The sequence below is a fragment of the Mustela lutreola genome, chromosome 1 (assembly GCF_030435805.1).
Source record: "Mustela lutreola isolate mMusLut2 chromosome 1, mMusLut2.pri, whole genome shotgun sequence".
NCBI classification, from domain to species: domain Eukaryota; kingdom Metazoa; phylum Chordata; class Mammalia; order Carnivora; family Mustelidae; genus Mustela; species Mustela lutreola.
In genome coordinates this window covers 12242557-12266510 of record NC_081290.1, presented here as the reverse complement: position 1 = coordinate 12266510, position 23954 = coordinate 12242557, and the positions used below count along the sequence as shown (strand labels likewise).

The following is a 23954-nucleotide window of genomic DNA, read 5'->3' as shown; positions in this document are numbered from 1 at the left end:
TAGCTCAGTTTTAGTTTTGTTTTTTTAAGATTTTACTTATTTTGGAGAGAGAGTACCCCGGAGCAGGAGGAGTGAGAAGCTGAGTTAGATAATCTTCAGCAGACTACTTGCTGAGCCCAGAGCCCAACTCTGGGACTTGATCTCTTGATCTTACCGCCATGAGATCCCAACCTTTGCTGAAACCGAGAGTCAGAAGCTTAACCAGTTGAACAGCACAGTTTTATAATAGCAAAGGGGTAGCTGATAGACTTCTAAATTCACCTACGTTCTGCTGGAAAGTGACAAGCTGGATGAAACCCAAGAACTTGCCCTGTTCTTAGGTAAGGAGTGACGCTGAGGCTGGACCTTACTCTGGAGAATCAGTGGTCTCCCAAAATGAAATAAACAAATAAATCATTTTGCACAATTTTAACTACATGTCGTATCTGTAGCAAAGGACAAAACTACAAAATTCTGGTTCCAATTTAAGTTAACATATTCTGAGTATTTGCACAATAATAAAGATATTGTGTATAGTTTTCATAAGCTTGTGTCCATACCCAATACTTGAAACACAGTTAAGATCAATAACTTTTGGAGGGAGATGACTTTTGATTTAGAATAATAAGTTTCAATAAATACCCATACAGTTTTATTTTTCTTTTATTTATTTTTTTCCAGTTTTCCTTTTGGCATGACGTTTCTAACTCTTAAATAGGCTGTAAATCCCTTCAAAACAGATTTCATTCTGAGAAGCTAAGTGGTGAAAGGTCATTTTGTCACAAGAGGAAAAAGCCTTCTATCACAGCTTCTTGCTGGAATAAACTGGATGCGTCCCATTTGTGAGGCATACCAGCTTGAGGCCCCTGATGTAACTACTCCTTTTTTTCCTTCTTCCCTGTTTTTGCAAACTTCCGGTAACAGAACAGACAACACTGTGTGGTGACAAATATAGCAGCTGCCACACAGGCCAGCAGGAACCCAATCACATCCAGAGAGTGGTACTGGAACCAGGTGAGGTCATGGGAGGCCGGCCTCAGGTGTTTGGCTCCTTTGTGGCGCATGACAAACTCTATCCAGAAGACGGCTCGATCCAAGGGCTTTATAGGCTGGTCGTGGTGAATCCTTGATAATCTCATAGCGTTCTCTTTGTATCTAAACAGAAACATAAAGATACCGACATTGAAAGGAAGCTCATTTGCCTAATCATATAATTCCCATGAAAGGTTTTTGAAAAGGGCCATACAAATGCTTCAAAATATATGTCATAGAGTTACAGAAGCAGTATGTTTTTTTATTTGGATCTGCACTGGAGATTTGGCATTTAAATTGGAATTTTCCCATCACCAACTATTCTGAGAAGTGAAAATGGAAGTGTAGTGAGGATAGTTTGATCTTTTCTAACAGAGGAAATGCTATAGGCCCTGGTAACAGCTGTAGGTGAGATGGTGGGAATGCACTTGTAGAATGACCTCATGAAGCAGCAAAGGGAATGTGCCATGGTAAATAAAATGCCACCTCACCGGTCCCTGTGTCTCCACTCTTCTACCCTCTACTCTTTATTTTCCATCATGTAGCCAGTCTGATTTTTGAAACTGATATCAGATCACGGCACTTCCCTGCTCAAAATTTCCATCTGGCTTCTCATTACCTTTAGAATAAAATCCAGCTATGGATTTTGGACTATAGGATCTTACAGATACAGCCCCCTGGCAATCTCTCCTCCTGTCACTTTGTCCCATGTACACTCTGTTGTAGGCATAAAGGCCTGCTAGGAGTTCACTAAAGTTGCCAAACATGTCCAAACATAAGCACCTTTGCACTTTCTGTCCCCTCTGTCTCTCTGCTGGACACTTTTCCCTGCAAAACTCCAAAGCTGCTTCTACATCTTGATAGATGACCAGCTCTGTGTTCCATCTCGGGCTTTTCTGGATCACACTATCAAAGCACCCTTAGACATTTGCGATGTGTGTGTGCTACTCTTTGAAACCTAGGATTTTAAATATATTTTCCATAATAATATTTAAATATAGAGCATAAGAAAAATGCACCTTGTCTTAACTGAACAGTTCATAAATTCAAAATTTGCTAGAATATTATTGTGAAGTGGATGTAATTATACACCTACTGCTTAGATATTGATATAGGGTATCGCATGCTCCCCAGAAGGATCCCATCTTCCCTGACCCTTTTAGTCATCATAGATTATTTTTCTTATTTATGTATCAGTATAATAAGATAGCACTCATTTCCTTTGTCTTTTGTCTAACAGTTGTCGGTTAATTATAGAATAATTCTATTATTCCATTGTCTGTATTGTACATTGTGTACATTGTAGTATTCCATTGCTTGGCAACACCACAGAGTATTTCTTCCTTTAACGATCAGTGGACATTTGTGTTAATTTTTTAGCCATTACTACTAAAGCTGTTATAAAAATCTTGTGTATTTCTTTAGATTTGCATGTTTATACAGTTGTGTTTGTATATAATGTGAACGTGGAATTGCTGAGAAGAAGGCTATTTAGGGTTGTGATTTCTTTACTGACTGAATTATGTAGAAGTATATTACTTAATTTCCAAAATTTAGAGATGTTTCTGTTATCTTTCTTTTTGACATTTTCTAAGTGAATTCCAGTAAGGCTGGACAATATACTGTTGATGATTTATATTTTTCAAATTTACTCTTGGTGTATAGCCCAGCATACGGTTAATTCCAATATCTATTCCATTCTTGATATATATGTATTATCTGTTGTTTTATATATTATGATGTATATGTATGTGGGATAGGTTATATTTCAAATTGAATCCTTTAAACATTTAGGAATTTAGTCATTTCATTATCTTCTCCATCCATCCATCCTTTCTTTTTTTTTCTTCTTTTTCTATGTTATTTAGAAAGATGTTTGAAAACTCAATATTATGACTGTAGAGTTGAGTATTTGTTTGTTCTTTTGTCTACATCAGCTGCATTTTGATATTTTCGTAGTAGGTGTCACCAGTTACTAATTTGTGTTGTTTTAACAGATCAGTCTATGTATCGTTATGAAATATGTATCTTTATTTTTGTTAGCGATTCTGGAGTACTGTGTCTGATAGTCGCATAGGCACACATTTCTAAGTGGTTACTGCTAAAATAGATCATTTTCTACATTTGTACTTAAAATCCTCTTCTACATTTCCATTTGAACACGTCTTATAAACAGTATATAGTTTTTAAAATGCATCCTGACAATATTTATCTTTAAATTATATAATCTGTTTAAGTTTAATGTAAGTGCTGGCATATTGATATTTTTTACCTGCTGTCTTATTTTCTATTTTCTGTTCTATTTTTCCAACATGCCATCTATTTCTTTTTCTTTCTTATCTATTTAAAGTATTTTATTGATTATTGTTCTACCATTTTCTTCTTGATAATACATTTTTCGGTATTTCATTAGATGATACTCTCCTAATATAATACTAATACCAGTAGTAGTAACAAATACTGAATTCATGTGCTAGGCACTACAAATTCCCACACATTATTTTCCTGTGTAATATAGATAATTTCTTTGTCTTTTCAACTTTAAAAAATTTTTGCTTCAAAGGACACAATCAAGAAAGTTAAAAATCAAGTCATCCAGAGGGGAAGAAAACATTAACAAATCATATATATGTTAATGTGTTATATTCATAAAACACAACAAATTTTTTAAAAAGGTGAGACAAAAAATGAAATTTAAAAATTACCAAAGAATTGGAATAGACATTTCTCTAAAGAGGACACATGGATGGCAATTGGTATATGAAAAGATGCTTAATAACTTAGGCTATAAGGGAAATGCTAATTAAAAGCACAAGGAGAGACCACTTCACACTCACTGGGATGTCTGTAATAAAACAGATGGTAGGGGCACCTGGGTGGCTCAGTGGTTTAAGCCTCTGCCTTCAGTTCAGGTCATGATCTTGTGGTTCTGGGATCGAGCCCCACATCAGGCTCCCTGCTCAGTGGGGAGCCTGCTTCCCCCTCTCTTCTCTGCCTGCCTCTCTGCCTACTTGTGATCTCTGTCAAATAAATGAATAAAAAATATTAAAAAAAAAAAAAAACCAAAACAGATGATAGCAAGTGTTGGTAATGATGTGGAGAAATTGGATCTCCCCTACTCAGCTGGTGGAAATGTAAAATGGTGCATCTCATTTGGATGTCAATTTGGCAGTTCTTCACAGAGTTAACATATGACCAGCAATTCTACTCCTAGAATTTCCAAAAGTTCCCTTCATTTCAAAAAGAAGTGACAAATTTTGTTTACACAATACCATATGTAGGAATATTTATAATTCTTAAATGTGGAAATAATCAAAATGTTCATGAACTGATGAATAAATAGATTGTAGTATATTCATACCATCGAATATTATTCAGTAATGCAAAACTACCACATCAGTGAAACTCAAAAACCGCCAAGTGAAAAAAGCTACATTCAAAAGGCCATAAGTTGTATGATTCCATTTGTATGAAATATCCAGAATTCAGCAATTAGTAGAGCCACAAAGTAGATTGTTTACTTAAGGCAAGAGGAATGGGAAATGACTTCTAAGTCATTTTTTGGGTTAATGAAAATGTCCCAAACTTAGATTATAGTCATGGCTTCATAATTCTGTAACATACTCCATATGTATATACTCTAAATATTATGGTACATACATCACATATTATAAATATATATTAAAATAAAAATCATAATTAATTCTTGAGCAAAAAGTTTTATAGTTTTGGAATTTTCAGTGCTGAATTGAAAGTTATTTTACATAACTGAAAAGTCTTCATTCTTTCATTCCAGAAATTCTATCATATTTTTTAAAATGTGTCCTTACAATTCCATATATACAATTCCATATATACAATTCCATATAACTTTTGCATTTGCTCATATAGAAAATTGTGGCAGCCCATTAATTCAATGGGGTTAAAAAGCAACTTTGCAATAAATGTCTGGTTGAAAATAAAGGTAAGTTTAAGATAAGTTATACATATTAATATTTCAAAATTAGTTTCTTAAATATAGAATGAAATGCATAATCATCATTGATAGAAGAACCTATCTCTAAATACTATTAATGAAAAAAATATAATACTCACGAAGGGTTATTAATGACCATCCTCAATGCATTGAGCAAATCTGTACTAGACAGTGTGTGGAAATCCAGACTGACAGCTGCTCCCTTGGCCTTCATGTGAGCAAGGTTATCAGGTTGATCCGCAAACAAGGGAATGCCCACCATTGGAATCCCATGGTGGATCGCCTCATAGATGCCATTGGTTCCACCATGAGTTACAAAGGCTTTGGTTTTTGGGTGACCTAGGATTGGATGAATCTCAGCACATTAGTAATTATAATTCTTAGGAAAAAAAGGAGAGGTTAGCAACATAAGGCACATAGTACAATACATATGAAATAGCATTAAAATGTCTTTTAGATCTCAGAGCAAGAAGAGCAAAAATCTGCTGGAGAAGTCAGTGAAAATTGGTGTGGCAGTTGTAACTTGAAAAATGGTTACAAGATGGCTGAACAGACAGATTGAAAGGGAAAATTCTGGATAAAGAAGAGCATGTGCAAAAAGAAAAAAAAAGAAAAGAAAAGAAAAGGAGGTGGCATATTAGAACATATTCTCTTAAACAGTAAAGCCACTGAATTTAACATGTAGAGTGTCAAGGCAACAGGAAGTCTGATAGTGGTGGTTCAAATCAGGGGAAAGAAAGACTGCACTTTATCATGAAATGTGTTATGACTTCATGAAAAAGATTATGCTGTTTTCCTGGAGAAAGTGTAGAGTTACTGGGAATAATTTTTCACTAGCACTGAATAGTCATGCAGAATGAGAAAAGATAGGAATTAAGTGGGAGAATCAGGAGACGAAGTGATGATCCATTTCGTTATTAAAAATTTATTGGGAGAGGCAAGATGGTGGAAGAGTAAGGGACCTCATTTCATCTTGTCCCAGAATTTAGGCAGTAACTATAAAACTTTTCTGACCACCTATGAATTCAACTTGAGATGTAAGAATAGAATTGCTGAAATTCTACAAATAGAAAAGTGGGCACTTTTTGCAAGGTGGGAGGTGCAGAAAAATGAATCTGAGGGTATATTCGGAAGATAGATGGTAGGGGGAGGGAGCATCCATAAGCTGGCTACCAGAAAGTGATTTAGCCATGAAGGGCAAATTCAGACTCTTCAGAAGTCTGTTCCAGGGAGAGATGTCCCTGCCTGAAAGGTGCTCAGGTGGCAAAGTGGGGCAGAATCCTAGGTGGGTCAGTGTGGTCTCAGGATCCCTGGGGTCACAGAAAGAACAGGGGTGCCTGAGCTGAAGAATTCCCAATCCATTAGAGAAGAGAAACCAGTTATATTCAGTGAGACAGAGAGGGGGCTCTCAGCTCAGTTTGCCATAAACTGCAAACTGCACCATGATCAGGTGACCATTCTCTGTGTGGGGGACCTCCAAAGGGCAGAAATGTGGTGACCCTTCACCTTCTCCTGGGAGGATCAGCATGTGTGCACACCACACGGGTCTGCAATTTGGCACACACAGAACTGAAAACTGCTTATCCCTGAAGTTTTGCTGAAGAGAAGGGGCTGTGATCTTTCAGCTCCAGGGCTGGAGACTGGCATGCAGCCATTTTTATTTTCATCCTCCAAATAGGGAGAGAGGGTCTTCAGTGAACAAAAGCCACATAGAGCAATCAGAAAGCTTATACTGAGCCCAGCCCCTGGCAAGGTGTTGTGCAAATCTGCCCAGGCAAAGACACTTGAGAATCAATGCAGCTGGCCCTTCTCCTGGAAGACCAGCAAAACCAACAGGGAACACCCAGTTTTTGGAGCACAGAGGACTATAAAACTCCAGCACTGGGAGAAAATAGTATGTAGAATTCAGTTTTTCTCAAGAGTCATTTAACTTTCAGTTTAAAATCTCTTGTTCTTTTTGTCTTTTTTTTTTCAATTGGTTTCTTATTTTATTTTATTTTTTAAACATATTGTTTATATGTGTGAGAGCGAGAGAACTATCAGGGGGGAATCACAGAGGGATAGAAAGAGAGAAGCAATTTCCATGCTGAGGAGGGAACCAGATGCAGGACTCGATCTCAAAACCTGGAGATCATGTTCTGAGCCAAAGGCAATAGCTTAAGTGGCTGAGCCACCCAGGCACACCAACTGGTTTCTATTTTAAAAAATTGTTTTTAACTATTTTTTAGCATTCATTTTTAAATTTACATTTTATAGATTTATTCTTCATTTTTGGCTTCCTCTCACTGTTTCAATTATATTTTTGTGTTTATGTGAGTTTTGCTTTCTTTACAATTTTGGGATTTAGTGTCTTCTAACGGACCAAAATACACCTAGGATCAAGTGGATCACCATGTTTTGTCCACCTGGGAGATTATAATCTCTCTCTCCACTATCTTTTTTTTTCTTTGTCTTTTTTAGTTTCTGACCTCTTTGGATTTGTATAGTGTGTGTTGCATTTGATTTGTGGTTGATATATATTTTTTTATTTTGTTGTCTCATTCTTCCATTCTTCTTTGGTTAAAATGCCTAGAAGGTGGAAATCACAACAACAACAAAAAAGAACCATAGGTGATACTCTCTGCCACAGATATAATCAAAATGGATATAAGTAAAATGCCAGAGCTGGAATTCAGGGTAATGATTATAAGCTTACTAAGTGGGCTTAAAAAAAAGCACAAAACATACTAGAAAATCTCTTAGTGTAGAAATAAAATCCAATCAGACAAATTAAAAATACTTTAACTGGGATGCTATCTAAAACGGATGCTCTTCCAGATAAGGTAAATGAGGCAGAAGAAAGAGTCAGTGACATAGAAGACAAGATAATGGAAAGGAAGGAAGGAAGCCATAGAAAGCAAGAAAAACAACTAATGGACCCAAAGGGTAAGGGGGGGGGGATTTGATAAATGAGTGATCCCATGAACAAAATAATATTAGAGTTTTTGGGGTCCCAGAGGAAGAGGAAGAGAGGTCCATGAGGCATATTTGAGCAAATCATAGCTGAGAATTTTCCCTACTCTAGGGAAGGAAATAGGCATTCAAGTCCAGGAGACACAGAGAACCGCCCTGGAAATCAATAAAAATAGGTCAACACCTTGACACATAATAATGAAACTTGCAAATCTCACAGACAAAAAGAAAATCCTGAAAGCAGCCTGGGACAAGAGGTCCATAACCTACAAAGGTAGAGACATTAGATTTGCAGCAGACGTAACCAAGAGACCTGGCAAACCAGAAAAGACTGACAGGATATATTTAGAGTGATAAGAAAAATAGGAACCAAAAATAGTTTATCCAGCAAGGCTGTCATTCAGAATAGGAGAGAGAAAAGGCTTTCAGGACAAACAGAAACTCAAAGAATTTTTGATCACTAAACCAGCTCTGAAAGTAATATTAAAGGAGATTCTTTAAGTGAAGAGAGAGTCCAAAAGTAACACAGACCAGAAAGGAACAGAGACAACCTATAGAATCAGTGACTTTACAGGAATACAATAGCATGAAATTCATATCTTTCAATAGTTTCTCTGAATGAAATAGGCTAAATGGACTAACTGAAAGACACAGGGTATCAGATTACATAAAAAAAGCAAGACACATCAATATGCTGTCTGTAAGAGACATATTTTAGACTCAAGGCACCTCAGGATTGAAAGTGAGGGGGTGGAAAACAATTTTCATTCTAATGGGCATCAAAAGAAAGCTGGGGTGGCAATACTAATGTCAGAAAAATCAGATTTTAAACCAAAGACTGTAGAAAGGATGAAGAGAGACATTGTATCATAATTAAAGGGTCTATCCAACAAGAAGATCTAACAATTATAAATATGTATGCTTCTAACTTGGAAGCAAAGATTTATATAAATATATTAATAACCAAATTAAAGTAACACACTGATAATTATACAATAATAGGGAATTTCAATATCCCACTCATTCTAATGGACATCTAAGTGAAGATCAACAAGGAAACAGGGCTATGGATGACACAGTGGATGAGATAGACTTCAAAGATATATACAAAACATTCCATCTAAAGCAACAGCATACACATTCTTCTCAAGTGCACGTGGAACATTCTCCAGAATAAATCACATACTGGGCACAAATTGTTTTTCAACCCATAACAAAGGATTGGAATTGTCCCCAGCATATTTTCAGAGCATAATGCTTTGAACTTGAACTCAATTACAAGAGGATATTTGGAAGGAACTCAAACATTTGAAGGTAAAAGAGCATCCTCCTAAAGAATGAATGGGTCAACCAGGAAATTAAAAAAGAATTTAAAAGCTTCATGGAAACCAATGAAAATGAAAATACAGCTGTTCAAAACCTCTAGGATGCAGCAGAGGCGGTCCTAAGAGGGAAGTACATAGCAATGCAAGCCTTTTTCAAAAAAAATTAGAAAGGTCCCCAATACACAAGCTAACTTTAAAACTAAAGGAGCTGGAGTAAGAACAGCAAATAAAACTTACACCAAGCTGAAGAAAAAATAACAATTAGGGCACATATCAATGTAATAGAAACTAAAAGTGTAGAGCAGATCAATAAAGCTAGAAGCTTGTTCTTTCAAAGAGCTAATTACATCAAAAAATCCCTAGCCAGATTATCAAAAAGAAAAGAGAAAGGACCCAAATTAATAAAATCATGAATGAAAGAGGAGAGATCATGCTCAACACTGAGGAATTCAAATAATTTTACGTACATGTTATGGGCAACTATATGACAATAAAATAGGCAATCTGGAGGAAATGGATGCATTTCTGGAAATGTATAAATTACTAAAATTGAAACAAGAATAAATAGAAAATGTGAACACACTGATAACCAGGAAGGAATTTGAAGTAGTAAGAAAAAATCTCCCAGCCAAATAGAGACAAGAGCTGATGGCTTCCCACAGGAATTCTACCAAGCACTTAAAGGAGAAATAATACCTCTTCTTCTGAAGCTGTTTCAAAAAATATAAATGGAAGGAAAACTTCTGAACTCATTTTATGAGGCCAGCATTACCTTGCTCTCCAAACCAAAGGCCCCACCAAAAGGGAAAATTACAGGGCAATACCCGTGATGAACATGGAAGCAAAATTTCTCACCAAGAGATTAGCCAATAAGATCCAACAGTGCATTAAGAAGATTACTCACCACAATGATGTGAGACTTATTTCTGGGCTGCAAGGGTGGTTCTGCACTCACAAATCAATCAATGTAATACATCACATTAATAAAAGAAACATCAAGAAACATATATGTCCTTCTCTATTGATGCAGAAAAACATTTGACAAAACACAGTATGTTATGTTTCTTGATTAAAACTCTCCACAGTGAAGGCATAGAGGGAAACTATCTCAATATCATAAAAGCCATCTATGAAAAGCCCACTGTGAATATCATTCTCAATGGGGGCAAAACAGAACTTTTCCTCTAAGGTCAGGAATATGATAGGGATGCCCAATCACCATTTTTGTTCAACATAGAACTGGAAGTCCTAGCCTCAGCAGTCAGACAACAAAAAGAAATAAAATGCATTCAATATGGCAAAGAAGAAGTCAGACTCTCACTCTTTGCTGATGACATGATACCTTATGTGGAAAACCCCAAACACTTTACCCCCAAATTGATAGAACTTATACAGGAATTCAGCCACATGGCAGGAAATAAAATCAATGTACGGAGATCAGTTGCACTTCTATACACTAACAATGAGACAGAAGAAAGAGAAATTGCAACGTCAACATCCAAAAAACAAATAATCCACTCAAGAAATGGGCAGAAGATATGAATAGACATTTCTTCAAAGAAGACATGAAAATGGCCAATAGGCACATGAAAAAATGCTCAACATCCCTTGGCATTAGGGAAATATAAACCAAAACCACAGTGAGATACCATCTTATACCAGTCAGAATGGCTAAAATTAACAAGACAGGAGACAACAAATGTTGGAGAGGATGTGGAGAAAGAGAAACCCTCTTACAATGTTGGTGGGAATGCAAGCTGGTGCAGTCACTCTGGAAAATATGATGGAGGATCCTCAAGATGTTATAAACAAAGCTACCTTATGACACAGGAATTGCACTTCTGGATATTTACCTCAAAGATACAAATGTATTGACCTGAAGAAGCACTGCTATAACCCCCAGTGTTTATAGCAGCAATGTTCACAATAGCCAACTTGTAGAAAGAGCTGAGATATCCAAGGACAGATGAGTGGATAAAGATAATGTGGTATATTTATGCAATAGAATATTACTTAGCCATCATAAAGGTTGAATACTAACCATTTACACTGACATGGATGGAACTGAAGAGTATTATGCTGAATGAAATAAGTCAGTCAGAGAAAGACAATAATCTTATGCTTTCACCCATATGTGGAATGTAAGAAACAGCACAGAGGATCATAGGGGAAGGAGGGAAAACCAAATGGAGAGAAATCATACAGGGAGACAAACCTATGGTTTGCTATAGTTTGCCCCTATAAGGAGCAAACCAAGGGTTGCTGGAGGGGAGGTGGATCGGAGATAGGTTAATTGGGTGATGGACGTTAGGGAGGGCACTTGATGTGATGAGCATGGGGTGTTATATGCAATTGATAAAATACTGAACAGTACAACTGATACAAATGATGCACTCTATGTTGGCTATTTGCATTTAAATTAAAAATTAGAAAATTACTTTGATAGGAATTGCATTAAATGTGTAGATTGCTTTAGGTAGCATAGACATTTTCACAATATTTATTCTTCCAATCCAGGAGCATGGAACATTTTTCCATTTCTTTGTGTCTTCCTCAATTTCTTTCATGAGTACTTTATAGTTTTCTGAGTATAGATTCTGTGTCTCTTTGGTTAGGTTTATTCCTAGGTATCTTATGGTTTTGGATGCAATTGTAAATGGGATTGACTCCTTAATATCTCTTTCTTCTGTCTTGCTGTTGGTGTAGAGAAATGCAACTGATTTCTGTGCATTGATTTTATATCCTGACACTTTACTGAATTCCTGTATAAGTTCTAGCAGTTTTGGAGTGGAGTCTTTTGGGTTTTCCACATATAGTATCATATCATCTGCGAAGAGTGATCATTTGACTTCTTCTTTGCCGATTTGGATGCCTTTAATTTCCTTTTGTTGTCTGATTGCTGAGGCTAGGACCTCTAGTACGATGTTGAATAGCAGTGGTGATAATGGACATCCCTGCCGTGTTCCTGACCTTAGCGGAAAAGCTTTCAGTTTTTCTCCATTGAGAATGATATTTGCGGTGGGTTTTTCATAGATGGCTTTGATGATATTGAGGTATGTGCCCTCTATCCCTACACTTTGAAGAGTTTTGATCAGGAAGGGATGCTGTACTTTTGAAGGTTGGTGGGGGGAGGGGATTTGGGAGAAGGGGGTGGGATTATGGACATTGGGGAGGGTATGTGCTTTGGTGAGTGCTGTGAAGTGTGTAAACCTGGTGATTCACACACCTGTACCCCTGGGGATAAAAATGTATGTTTATAAAAAATAAAAAATTAATTAAAAAAATGTAAATTAAAAAAAATTAGAAAATTACGCTTGAGAAGTAATTACACCTGAAATAAACATACTTTGATTCTGGTCATAAAGAACATGACTGTGTATAATAACATCCCATATGTGATGTTTTACCCCCTAGCACGGTAAAACAAATGTAATGAAGTTAAGTTTTGTTTTAGAATTTTTCAATAATGAATGTTCAATCAATTTGCTTCTTCAGAACTCTTATCATTTTGTTTAGCATTGCATTTAACTCAAGGTTTTCCAGATTCTTACCAAGAATGTCATTCTGGGGGATCCAGTCATACAGCCGAGTATTTGGCCCTAACTTGTCTGGTTTCTTGCCAGCAAATCTCCATAGAACCTGTAAAAGAAAATCCCTTATTTCATGAGTTGAAACTTTGAAGTTATAGCATATTAGAATTATTTTATTGATTTTATTTATTTATTTGGCAGAGAAAGCTCACAAGTAGATAGAGAGGCAGAGAGAGAGAGGGGGGAAGCAGGCTCCCTGCTGAGCAGAGAGCCCAATGTGGGGCTTGATCCCAGGACCCTGGGATCATAACCTGAGCCAAAAGCAGAGGCTTTAACCCCTAAACCACCCAGGTGCCCCAGCATATTAGAATTTTTTTTCTTACTTTTTAAAAAAATTAATTTATTTTTTCAGCGTAACAGTATTCATTGTTTTTGCACCACACCCAGTGCTCCATGCAATCCATGCCCTCCCTGATACCCACCACCTGGTTCCCCCATCCTCCTACCCCCACCCCTTTAAAACCCTCAGATTGTTTTTCAGAGTCCATAGTCTCTCATGGTTCACCTCCCCTTCCAATTCCCCCCAACTCCCTTCTCTCCATCTCCCCTTGTCCTCCATGCTATTTGTTATGCTCCGCAAGTAAGTGAAACCACATGATAATTGACTCTCTCTGCTTGACTGATTTCACTCAGCATAATCTCTTCCAGTCCCATCCATATTGCTACAAATGTTGGGTATTCGTCCTTTCTGATGGAGGCATAATACTCCATAGTGTATATGGACCACATCTTCCTTATCCATTCGTCCGTTGAAGAGCATCTTGTTTCTTTCCACAGTTTGGTGACTGTGGCCATTGCTGCTATAAACATTGGGGTACAGATGGCCCTTCTTTTCACTACATCTGTATCTTTGGGGTAAATACCCAGGAGTGCAATTGCAGGGTCATAGGGAAGCTCTATTTTTAATTTTAAGAAATTAAGAGATAATCTAGTTAGACCCCTTTCACTGAATGAAAAATAACAGGACAAATATATTAAAAATGAGACTACCAAAATGCTGGTATAATAAAATACCCACATTTTTTACTTATTTTTACATTCAATCAAGTATGAATGTAATCATGATGTTTTACACATGAAGATTAGACAAATGAGTTTAACAGTGACAAATATACATATTTAAGAAATTTTTAGGCAGTTATTATAATTCTAGTGCAAACAAATTGGAAATTACTAAGTCCTACACATTTGTTTTGTTTTATCTATTGTAACTGCTATCATCTTCCAATGTAATATTACCTATTTATTTCTTTTAAAGTGTTGCAGGAGGGAGTTCATGTATGTCTACTTGTTCCACATGTTATTTTATTAGAGTTTTACATCTTTTGATATACAAAAAAGCTAAGCATGTAATCTGTTGCTTGTGAGAAATAAATATTTCTGCTTACCAGTAATTTATTAATGTAAATAATTTCTCTTGTACCTATAATTTCTTTTACATCACTAATTATTAGACACTACTTCCAAGAAAAAGTTAAATTTTTACATGAATCCAGATTGTTATTACTATTTCTTGCTTTGGAAATTCTTTAAATATTACAAAGAAGAGCCTGTTGGCGGGGCACCTGGGTGGCTCAGTGGGTTAAAACCTTTGCCTTTGGCTTGGGTCATGATCCCAGGGTCCTAGAATGGAGCCCTGCATCTGGCTCTCTGCTCAGCAGGAGCCTGCTTCCTCCTCTCTCTCTGCCTGCCTCTCTGCCTAATTGTGATCTCTCTCTTGGTCAAATAAATAAATAAAATCTTTAAAAAAAAAAAAAAAAAGCCTGTTGGAACTTCAGAAATAAAAGTGCAGCTGTTGAAAAACATCCAAAGCTGTGATGATGCTACATTTTATTTAACTGATTGTTAATACTTCAATGATGCACTACAAAACATTGATAGCATGGATTAATATGAGTTCTATACCCAAGCAATTTCCATTCCCAATTCCCAGTACCAAAATAGATTTGTTTTAGAATTCCCCAGGAATCCACATAAACTGGATGATGGTTTACATTGGTTAACATATGCAAATAGTCAAGTAACTTTAGATATTAAGTGAACATTAGCATAAAGAGAAACTACATCAGTAAACCAAAAAGTAGTTCACAAATACCCAAATACTCCAGTTGTTTTCTATATATCGGAAAATAATTTACTACTATATTTTACAAAGAAAGAGGAATCCAAAACTTTCCCATCCTAAGCTTGTTTCTGGTTGGCTCCTTAATATATTTCCATTTCCTTCCTTAATCAGGTGAAGTTACTATTCTGGCAAGTTAAAGTCCTTTTGGAACCACTATTACTAAGCATAGAGTCACCTTGAAGGGGTGGACTCATCTCCTCCCTTTTCATTTATTTCACTCTTTTACTCTTAGCCGGGTCCACTCCATCATTCATGTCAGTTTTTCTCTTTCCCTGAATCACTTAGGCTGGATGATTGCCAAAACATAGCTTGGTGTGCCCTGGGCATCCTTTCTCTGAAGAGCATACTGAGTTGGCTTTCCTCGAAAAGCTAGTGGAAGGAAAAGTAACCTGGATTATCCAGCAAGCATAAACTGCATGAAGCTTTTCAGACTTTTATAGTTCCTGGTTAACATAACTGTTGAAATTTAACTCCTTTCAGAGAACATCTATGAGTTTTTCAGTGCCCTTGGAAATCGTATAAGGAGAAGGAGTGACTGACAGGACAGAATTTGGTGATTTCTACATCTGCCCATGATACATTATAATAGCAAATGTTACATTGTATCTCCTAAATATATTCCTTCTAAATATCTTTCTTTCTGATCTCAATGTTAATACCAAAGTTATTGTCAAAACACGTTCTGTACTACTTTACCATCTGTCATGTATATTTTGCTCATATCTGAGATAAATTGGAGCTGTCATCATGGTTTCCATGTCATGAAGGAAAGGGCAAGCAAACTCCTTACACAGTTTAACAGACTCTAACCTTTTGTGGAATCTGTGCAAGGGCTGATGCAATCACATTGGCTTTTTCCTCTGGCAGGTTAGTGATCATAGACCCTAGTGTAAACACCACAATACCATTTTCTCCAGAGCTCTGGACAAATTCTTCAATTTCCTGTGAAGAAAGAATTTGTTCCATTACAAAAGAGGAACACCACAGCAAACACTATTAAACAAATTTCTACAGGGGTGCCTGGGTGGCTCAGTCAGTTAAGTACCTGATTTTACCTCAGGTCATGATCTCAGGGTTGTAAGATTGAGCCCTGGGTCTGGCTCTACACTCAGTGGAGAATATGCTGGGTCTTCTGTCTCTCCCTCTGCTCCTCTCCCCTATTCCCCACCTCTCTCTAAAATAAATAAATCTTAAAAAAAAATATCTTCAAACAGCGAAAGAGAGATACCAAATAGTATCAGGAGTTTTACAGTAAAGTCTGTTCTTATCTTTAAATTGTGGTTAAATACACAAAAATTTGCCATTTTAACTATTCCTGGGCATGCAGTCAATAATGTCTATATTTACACTGCTGGGTAACAAATCACCAGAACTTTTTCATCTTGATAAACTGGAATTTTGTGCTCATTATATAACAATTCCTCATCTTTAGCAACCATCATTATTCTTTGTATTTCTATAAATCTGACTAATCTGCATGCCTCGTATCAGTGGAATCATACCATATCCATCTTTTTGTGATTTCCCCCTTTCACTTTCTGTAACATCCTGAAGCTTTTCCACCTTAGAGTATGTGTTAGATGTCTCTTCTGTTTTGTGACTAATATTCCATAGTGTGTAAATACATTATATTTATGGATTTATCTGTTCTAGACACTTGTGTTAGGCTGAATAGAACTTTTGTTAGTTTTACCTTAGGATTTTGACTTTGAGAAAGTTACCATACACATTTAAACATTTTGCAATCAAAATTGGTATTAGGTTAACCCTCAAATAAGGTCTTAGTTTCATCTTATTACCAATAAAAACATGGACAACGAGATGTTGAAAAGACCATACAATCATTTCGTAAGGGATACCTGTTTTTCTTATGTCTTAAAGGTACAATATCAACTTAAAACATATTACTTGATTGCTTTCCTTCATAAAGTATCATCTTATATATTAACAGAATTATTTTTCAATTTTATATTATGAATTTTTTCAGCTCTAAGTGGTTGAAATTATTTGGTTCTTATTAAATATGCAGAATTTGTGGTACTTATTATGTACAAAATGTAGTTTTTCCTGTGCTCATTTTCTCAGACAGCTATCATGTTGAGAACCATGTTCCCCCAATGATTCTTTTCTTTTTTTCAAATATTTTATTTATTTGTTTGTCAGAGGGAGAGAACATAAGCAGACAGAGTGGCAGGCAGAGGCAGAGGGAGAAGCAGACTCCTTTCTAAGCAAGGAGCCCAATGTGGGTGTCTATCCCAAGACCCTGGGATCATGACGTGAGCAGAAGGCAGCCCCTTATCTGACTGAGCCACACAGGCATCCCTCCCTCAGTGATCTTTACTGAGATTTTGTCTAGCCTTGATATGTGGCAGAAAACACATACTCTCATCATCTAAGCAAACCCATTAATACTCTATGATGTCAAGCCTTGGGATCTCAAATGAGGAATTGTGTAAATGTTGGAGTGACAGCAAGTGAACATTGGATTTGACTACAGATATTGTTGGGACACACAAATATTGTTGAGGAATGATATTTTTAAGTAGAATACTGGTTAAATGCTTCAGAGCAAATAAAACAAAAGAGACAGGAATCACTTACCTTAGGCAGGGGTTTGGCAGGTTTACAGTGGAGTCCTCCAACAAACTCAAAATTTGGTAGGAATGGGCGAGGAAATTCAATATCCCAGTAGGTTCGAATGAGCCATATTTGAGCCTTCCTCCCTAACTCAGATAATTTAGTGGGTCTTCCTGAATGGAAAAAAGACAAACATCACATTAGTAAAAGAAAGGAGAAAAACCATATGATCGTTTCTATATATTCAGGAAAAGCATTTGACAAGGATACACATCTATTCATGATAAAAACTCTCAACAAAATAAGGGCCTTATATGGAAAACCCACAGTGAACAGCATATTCAATGAGGAACAAGGGAGAGCTTTCCCCCCAAAATCAGGAAGAAGACAAGGATGTCCACTCTTATGACTTTTATTCCATTTAGTACTATATGTTCTGGCTATAGCAATCAGACAACAAAAAGAAAGGAAATCCATTCAAATTGGTAAGGAATAAGTAAAACTTTCGCTATTTGCAGATGGCATGATATTATAGAAAACCCTAAAGAAAGAGTTAGTATCCAAAATATATAAAGAACTTACATAACTCAATACCCCAAAACCAAATAATTAAATTTAAAAAAATGGATAGAAGATGTGAACACACATTTCTCCAAAGAAGGCATACACTGGGCCAACAGACACATGAAAAGATGCTCAACACCACTCATCATCAGGGAAATGCAAATCAAAACTCCAATGAGATATCACCTCACATCTTTCAGAATGGCTAAAATCAAAGCCACAAGAAACAAGTGTGGAGGTTTCTCAAAAAGTTAAAAATAGAAGTACCTTATGATTCAGCAATTGCACTATTAGGTATTTACACAAATCATACAAAAATACTTATTCAAAGCGATACATGTACCCCAATGTTTATAGCAGCATTATTTACAGTAGCCAAATTATGGAAACAGCTTAAGTATTCATCAGCTGATCAATGGCTACAGAAGAAGTGGTATATTCATACAATGAATATAACCCAGCCATAAAAAAAGAATGAGTTCTTAAAACACCCAGCTGGCTCAGTTGGTTAAGCATCCAACTCTTGGTTTTGGCTCAGGTCCTGATCTAGTGGTTGTGGGATGGAGCCCCAAGTGGGGCTCTGTGCTCAGTGTGGAGTATACTTCAGATTCTCCCTCTCTCTTTCTTCCACTCTCTCTCTCTCTCAAGGAAAGAAATTAAATATTTTTCTTTAAAAAATGAAATCTCACAATTTGCAGTGACATAGATGTAGCTAGAGACTAGTATGCTAAGTAAAATAAGTCAGTCAGAGAAAGACAAATACCATATGATTTCACTCATATGTGGAATTTAAGAAACGAAACAAAGGAGCAAAAGACAAAGATAGACAAACCAAGAAAAAGACTCTCAACTATAAAGAACAAACTGTTAAGAGGGGCAGTGGGTAAGTGGATGGTTTCAATAGATGATGAGGGATTAAGGAGAGCACTTCTGACGGGCACAGAGTGATGTCCAGAGTTGTTGAATAACTATATTGCACACCTGAGACTAATATAACACTCTCAGTTAACTATACTGGAATTAAAATGAAAACAATGCAAAATAAAATTAAATAAATAAATAAGTAAAAAAACCCTATAGCAAACAGTAGGTAGTGGAAATGAGGTAATGGTAATCGTAATGGTAATGTAATGTGAATATACTAGGGAATTTTCTGAAAGGAATTTGGAAAAATTTAGTCAAAAATGTTTAATAGTATTTGTAGTTTGATAATAGAACACATATATGTTACAAACATCTATAATGATGCAAATTTATATTTACATATTATGTATGTTGTTCATATGTATATATGAAAGACAAAGTGTAAGTCTCATTTCTAATATCACAGTAGTGCATTCACAATCATAAACAATTATTAAACCTAAGCCACTATCAAATTAAACATGCATTTATTTCCTTTGAAATGCTGCAAAAGTAACAGATGCAAATGTAAACAATTATTTGAGCTCCCCAATCAATTAAGCAATGGAAACATTCTTCCCCACTCAGTCTCATTTCTATAATTTAGCAAGTTATTCCCTCGATCCTAGATTTTCCAAGAAAAAGGTTTTGAAAGTACAGCTTGACTCCTTGTACTTACCATTGCACTTGGTTCACATTAGGAGCATAATAATATTTGTGTATTAAATAATATTTGCAAATAACAGCTGGAATATTTTCATCAAGTATGGAAATAGATATGTGCACTATTAATTTTGACTCATTTTTCCTTTAATGGGAGTAACATAGTTTTCAAAAAATGTGAACTATTAATGTGTATGTGCACCCTTCAACAAGATTTTAAGCCTTTAAAGCGTGATTTATAAGCCCTAATAAAACAATTTGTGATCGTTAAAAACTTCTTATTCTAGGTTCCTGAGTCTGGGATAGAGCCAGTATTTGTTCCAGTTATGAAGGAATCTTTCAGGTAATATGAAAAAACATTTAAACTGCTAGAACTTATACAGGAATTCAGTGAAGTGTCAGGATATAAAATCAATGCACAGAAATCAGTTGCATTTCTCTACACCAACAGCAAGACAGAAGAAAGAGAAATTAAGGAGTCAATCCCATTTACAATTGCACCCAAAACCATAAGATACCTATTTTTAAATTAAAAAAGAGAAACAAGTGGAAATAATATCCTTAATACTCTATAGACAGTTGTACTGGAAAAATGTGACTCCTCAATTAACATCTCTGCTTTCATGAAGATAGTGAAATTTCTAATGTCTTTTTTTAAAATTACTTCTTAAGATTTTATTTATTTATTTATTTGACAGAGAGAGAAATAATAAGTAGGCAGAGAGGTAGGTCGAGGGAGGGGGAAGCAGGCTCCCCGCTAAGCAGAGAGCCCGATGCTGGGCTCCATCCCGGGATCCTGAGATCATGACCTGAGCCGAAGGCAGAGGCCTAATACACTGAGCCACCCAGGTGCCCCTCCAATGTATTTTTTAGAAAGATTTTATCTATTTGACAGAGAAAGAGAGAACATAAGCAGGGGAAGAGGCAGGCAGAGCAAGAGGGAGGAACAGGCTCCTTGCAGGGAAGAGAGCCCAATTTGGGGCTCAATCACAGGATGCTGCGATCATGACCTGAGCTGAAGGCAGAAGCTTAAACAACTGAGCCATCCAGGCACCCTTCTAATGTCTTTTTTTAAAAAATGGGAAAAGTAAAGTAAAATGGATATGTAGGAAATAGGCATAGCAGAGAGGATTTTTAAGGCAGTGAAACTGCTTGATAAAGTAGTGGTATATAAATATCATTATAAATTTGCTAAAACCTATAGATTGTACATCACCAAAGTGAACTCCACTGTAAATTATAGACTTTGGATGATAATAATGTGTCAATGTAAGTTCATCAATTTTAACAATTGTACCACTCTGGTGGGGGATGCTGATATTAGGGATTTTTTTTTTTAAGATTATATTTATTTATTTGACAGATAGAGATCACAAGTAGGCAGAGAGAGAGGAGGAAGCAGGCTCCCTGCTGAGCAGAAAGCCCAATGCGGGGCTCGATCCCAGGACCCTGGGATCATGACCGGAGCTGATGGCAGAGGATTTAACCTACTGAGCTACCCAGGTGCCCCGATATTGGGGATTTTATGCATGTGTGGGACCAATGGTTATATGGGAAATCTCGACTCAATATGCTGTCATTATTCTATTATTCTCAAAATTATTCTAAAAAGTGAAGCATATCAAAGGTAATATTTTCAACCTGTATTTAATAAATAACAAAGGAAGCTTAAAACACTTTATCCAGAAAAATTTTTTAAAAATTTAAAGTATTACATAAACCAGTGGAATAGAGTAGAGAGCACAGATATGGACCCTCAACTCTATGGTCAATTAATCTTCGACAAAACAGGAAAAAATATACAGTGGAAAAAAGACAGTCTCTTCAAAAATGGTGCTGGGAAAACTGGGCAGCTATATGTAGAAGAACGAAACTCGACCATTCTCTTACACCATACACAAAGATAAACTCAAAATGGATAAAAGACCTCAACATGAGACAGGAATCCATCAGAATCCTAGAGGAGAACATAGGCAGTAATCTCTTCGATATCAGCCACAGCAACTTCTTTCAAGATATGTCTCCAAAGGCAAAGGAAACAAAAGCGAAAATAAACTTTTGGGACTTCATCAAAATCAAAAGCTTCTGCACAGCAAAGGAAACAGTCAAAAAAACAAAGAGGCAACCCATGAAATGGGAGAAGATATTTGCAAATGACAGTAGAGACAAAAGGTTGATATCCAGGATCTATAAAGAACTCCTCAAACTGAACACACACAAAACAAGACAATCATATCAAAAAATAGGCAGAAGATATGGACAGACATTTCTCCAATGAAGACATACAAATGGCTATCAGACACATGAAAAAATGTTCATCATCACTAGCCATCAGGGAGATTCAAATTAAAACCACATTGAGATACCACCTTACACCAGTTAGAATGGCCCAAATTAGCAAGACAGGAAACAACATGTGTTGGAGGGTATGTGGAGAAAGGGGAACCCTCTTCCACTGTTGGTGGGAATGCAAGTTGGTGCAGCCTCTTTGGAGAACAGTGTGGAGATTCCTCAAGAAATTAAAAATAGAACTTTCCTATGACCCTGCCATTGCACTCCTGGGTATTTACCCCAAAGATACAGATGTAGTGAAAAGAAGGGCTATCTGTACCCCAATGTTTATAGCAGCAATGGCCACAGTCGCCAAACTGTGGAAAGAACCAAGATGCCCTTCAACGGATGAATGGATAAGGAAGATGTGGTCCATATACACTATGGAGTATTATGCCTCCATCAGAAAGGATGAATACCCAACTTTTGTAGCAACATGGATGGGACTGGAAGAGATTATGCTGAGTGAAATCAGTCAAGCAGAGAGAGTTAATTATTATACAGTTTCACTTATTTGTGGAGCATAACAAATAGCTTGGAGAACATGGGGAATTAGAGAGGATAAGGGAGTTGGGGGAATTTGGAAGGGGAGGTGAATCATGAGAGACTATGGACTCGGAAAAACAATCTGAGGGGTTTGAAATGGCGGAGGGAGGGAGGTTGGGGTACCAGGCGGTGGGTATTATAGAGGGCCCGGACTGCATGGAGCACTGGGTGTGGTGAAAAAATAATGAATACTGTTATGCTGAAAATAAAGAAATTTAATTAAAAAATTAATAAATAAATGAAAAGGGTGAAAAAACTCCAAAAAATTTAAAGTATTACAAATAAACACCAAATGAATAGATATTAGATATGTAGATAAATAGTAATTGCTTCATGAAACCCTTAGTGCTTTAATTTGTGGTTATTGAATTTCTGGAGTGTATTGTACTCAGTAATGGATGACATGGTTGGAACTGGTCCTGTCATATAAGTCTTTCCATAATAATTGTGAGACTGGGAGTCCACTGTATATTATAATTTCGTCATTTCTCTTATAAAAGAGAAATTCCTTTGACTTCATACAAACTCATCCTCCTAGGCACTAGGAATTAAGACTTCGTGCTACCAATTAGAAACATGACTTACCTAGTACTTGGCTGTAAAACAGATCCCAACTCTTCTCATTAAGTGCTTGGAACCAAAAGTCAAAATAAAGCACATATATCATGTTTTTTACTCTCTCCATGAATGTCATTTGATCACTTAATCCTGAAAAAATAATAGGTACATAGGACGGAGGAAAAGAAAGTCCTCCGATTCTTTTTTCAGTTGCATAGCCAGGAGAGAAGCGAAGACTGTACACTAAAGGTATTTTAAGTAGCTCAGCCAGCAGCTCACCACAGGGTCCAACGGTGTCTGCAAGAATGACATCAAACCTCGATTCTTGTAGTTTGGTCATGAGCTTCCTGTTCAAAACTGCATCTTCACAGAGCTTTTGAAGACGGTCAGAAAATTTCCAAATTATTTCCTGCATTTGTGAAAAATATGTCCAAAATGTGTCTCTTGGCAAGTTATATATCCACATATCGAGCATTTTGTTGAAAAAATCCTTAAAATCATCTTTAAGTATGGATGTAGGGAAAATCTCATATTCGATAGCAGATGATTCATTTGGATTAACAAGAATGGAAGCTGAAGATGTCAGAACAGTCACTTTGTGACCTCTCTGGACAAGTTCATCGAGCATTGTCTTTATATTGATCCAGTGGCTGTATTCTGTGGGCCACACCAGCACCTTTCCACAACTCCCAGAGCTGAAGAAACAACTGAGCTGTAGCAGCAGCAGAACGGAAATCCACTGGGTAGACATCCTGGTGGAATGCAATGTTTCTTTGCAAATTCCAGTTTCCTTGTCCCATTGCTTGTATTTAGTCAAGGAGAAATCACTCAGT

General features: G+C 36.5%; 1 protein-coding gene across 1 annotated transcript; it reads right to left on the bottom strand.

Annotated features, from left to right (window-relative positions):
- Positions 1 to 626: 626 nt before the first annotated feature.
- Positions 627 to 23901, bottom strand: LOC131823553 (UDP-glucuronosyltransferase 2B31-like). The gene is made up of 6 exons (XM_059160041.1): positions 23149 to 23901; positions 17581 to 17729; positions 15790 to 15921; positions 12816 to 12903; positions 5107 to 5326; positions 627 to 1134 (listed from the first exon to the last, which is right to left on the bottom strand). The coding sequence occupies exons 1-6, from the start codon at positions 23870 to 23872 to the stop codon at positions 855 to 857; spliced, it is 1593 nt and encodes a 530-aa protein (XP_059016024.1). The 5' UTR covers positions 23873 to 23901; the 3' UTR covers positions 627 to 854.
- Between the last annotated feature and the right edge of the window lie 53 nt (positions 23902 to 23954).

Bases quoted from the DNA above. Each gene is read 5' to 3' on its own strand.
- LOC131823553 (XM_059160041.1), bottom strand. From the start codon at position 23,872: ATGTCTACCCAGTGGATTTCCGTTCTGCTGCTGCTACAGCTCAGTTGT. The intron at 17,730-23,148 runs GTAAGTCATGTT...TTTTCCATTCAG, and splicing joins GTTTTACAGCCAAGTACTAG to GAAGACCCACTAAATTATCT. The intron at 15,922-17,580 runs GTAAGTGATTCC...CTTTCTTCACAG, and splicing joins CTGCCAAACCCCTGCCTAAG to GAAATTGAAGAATTTGTCCA.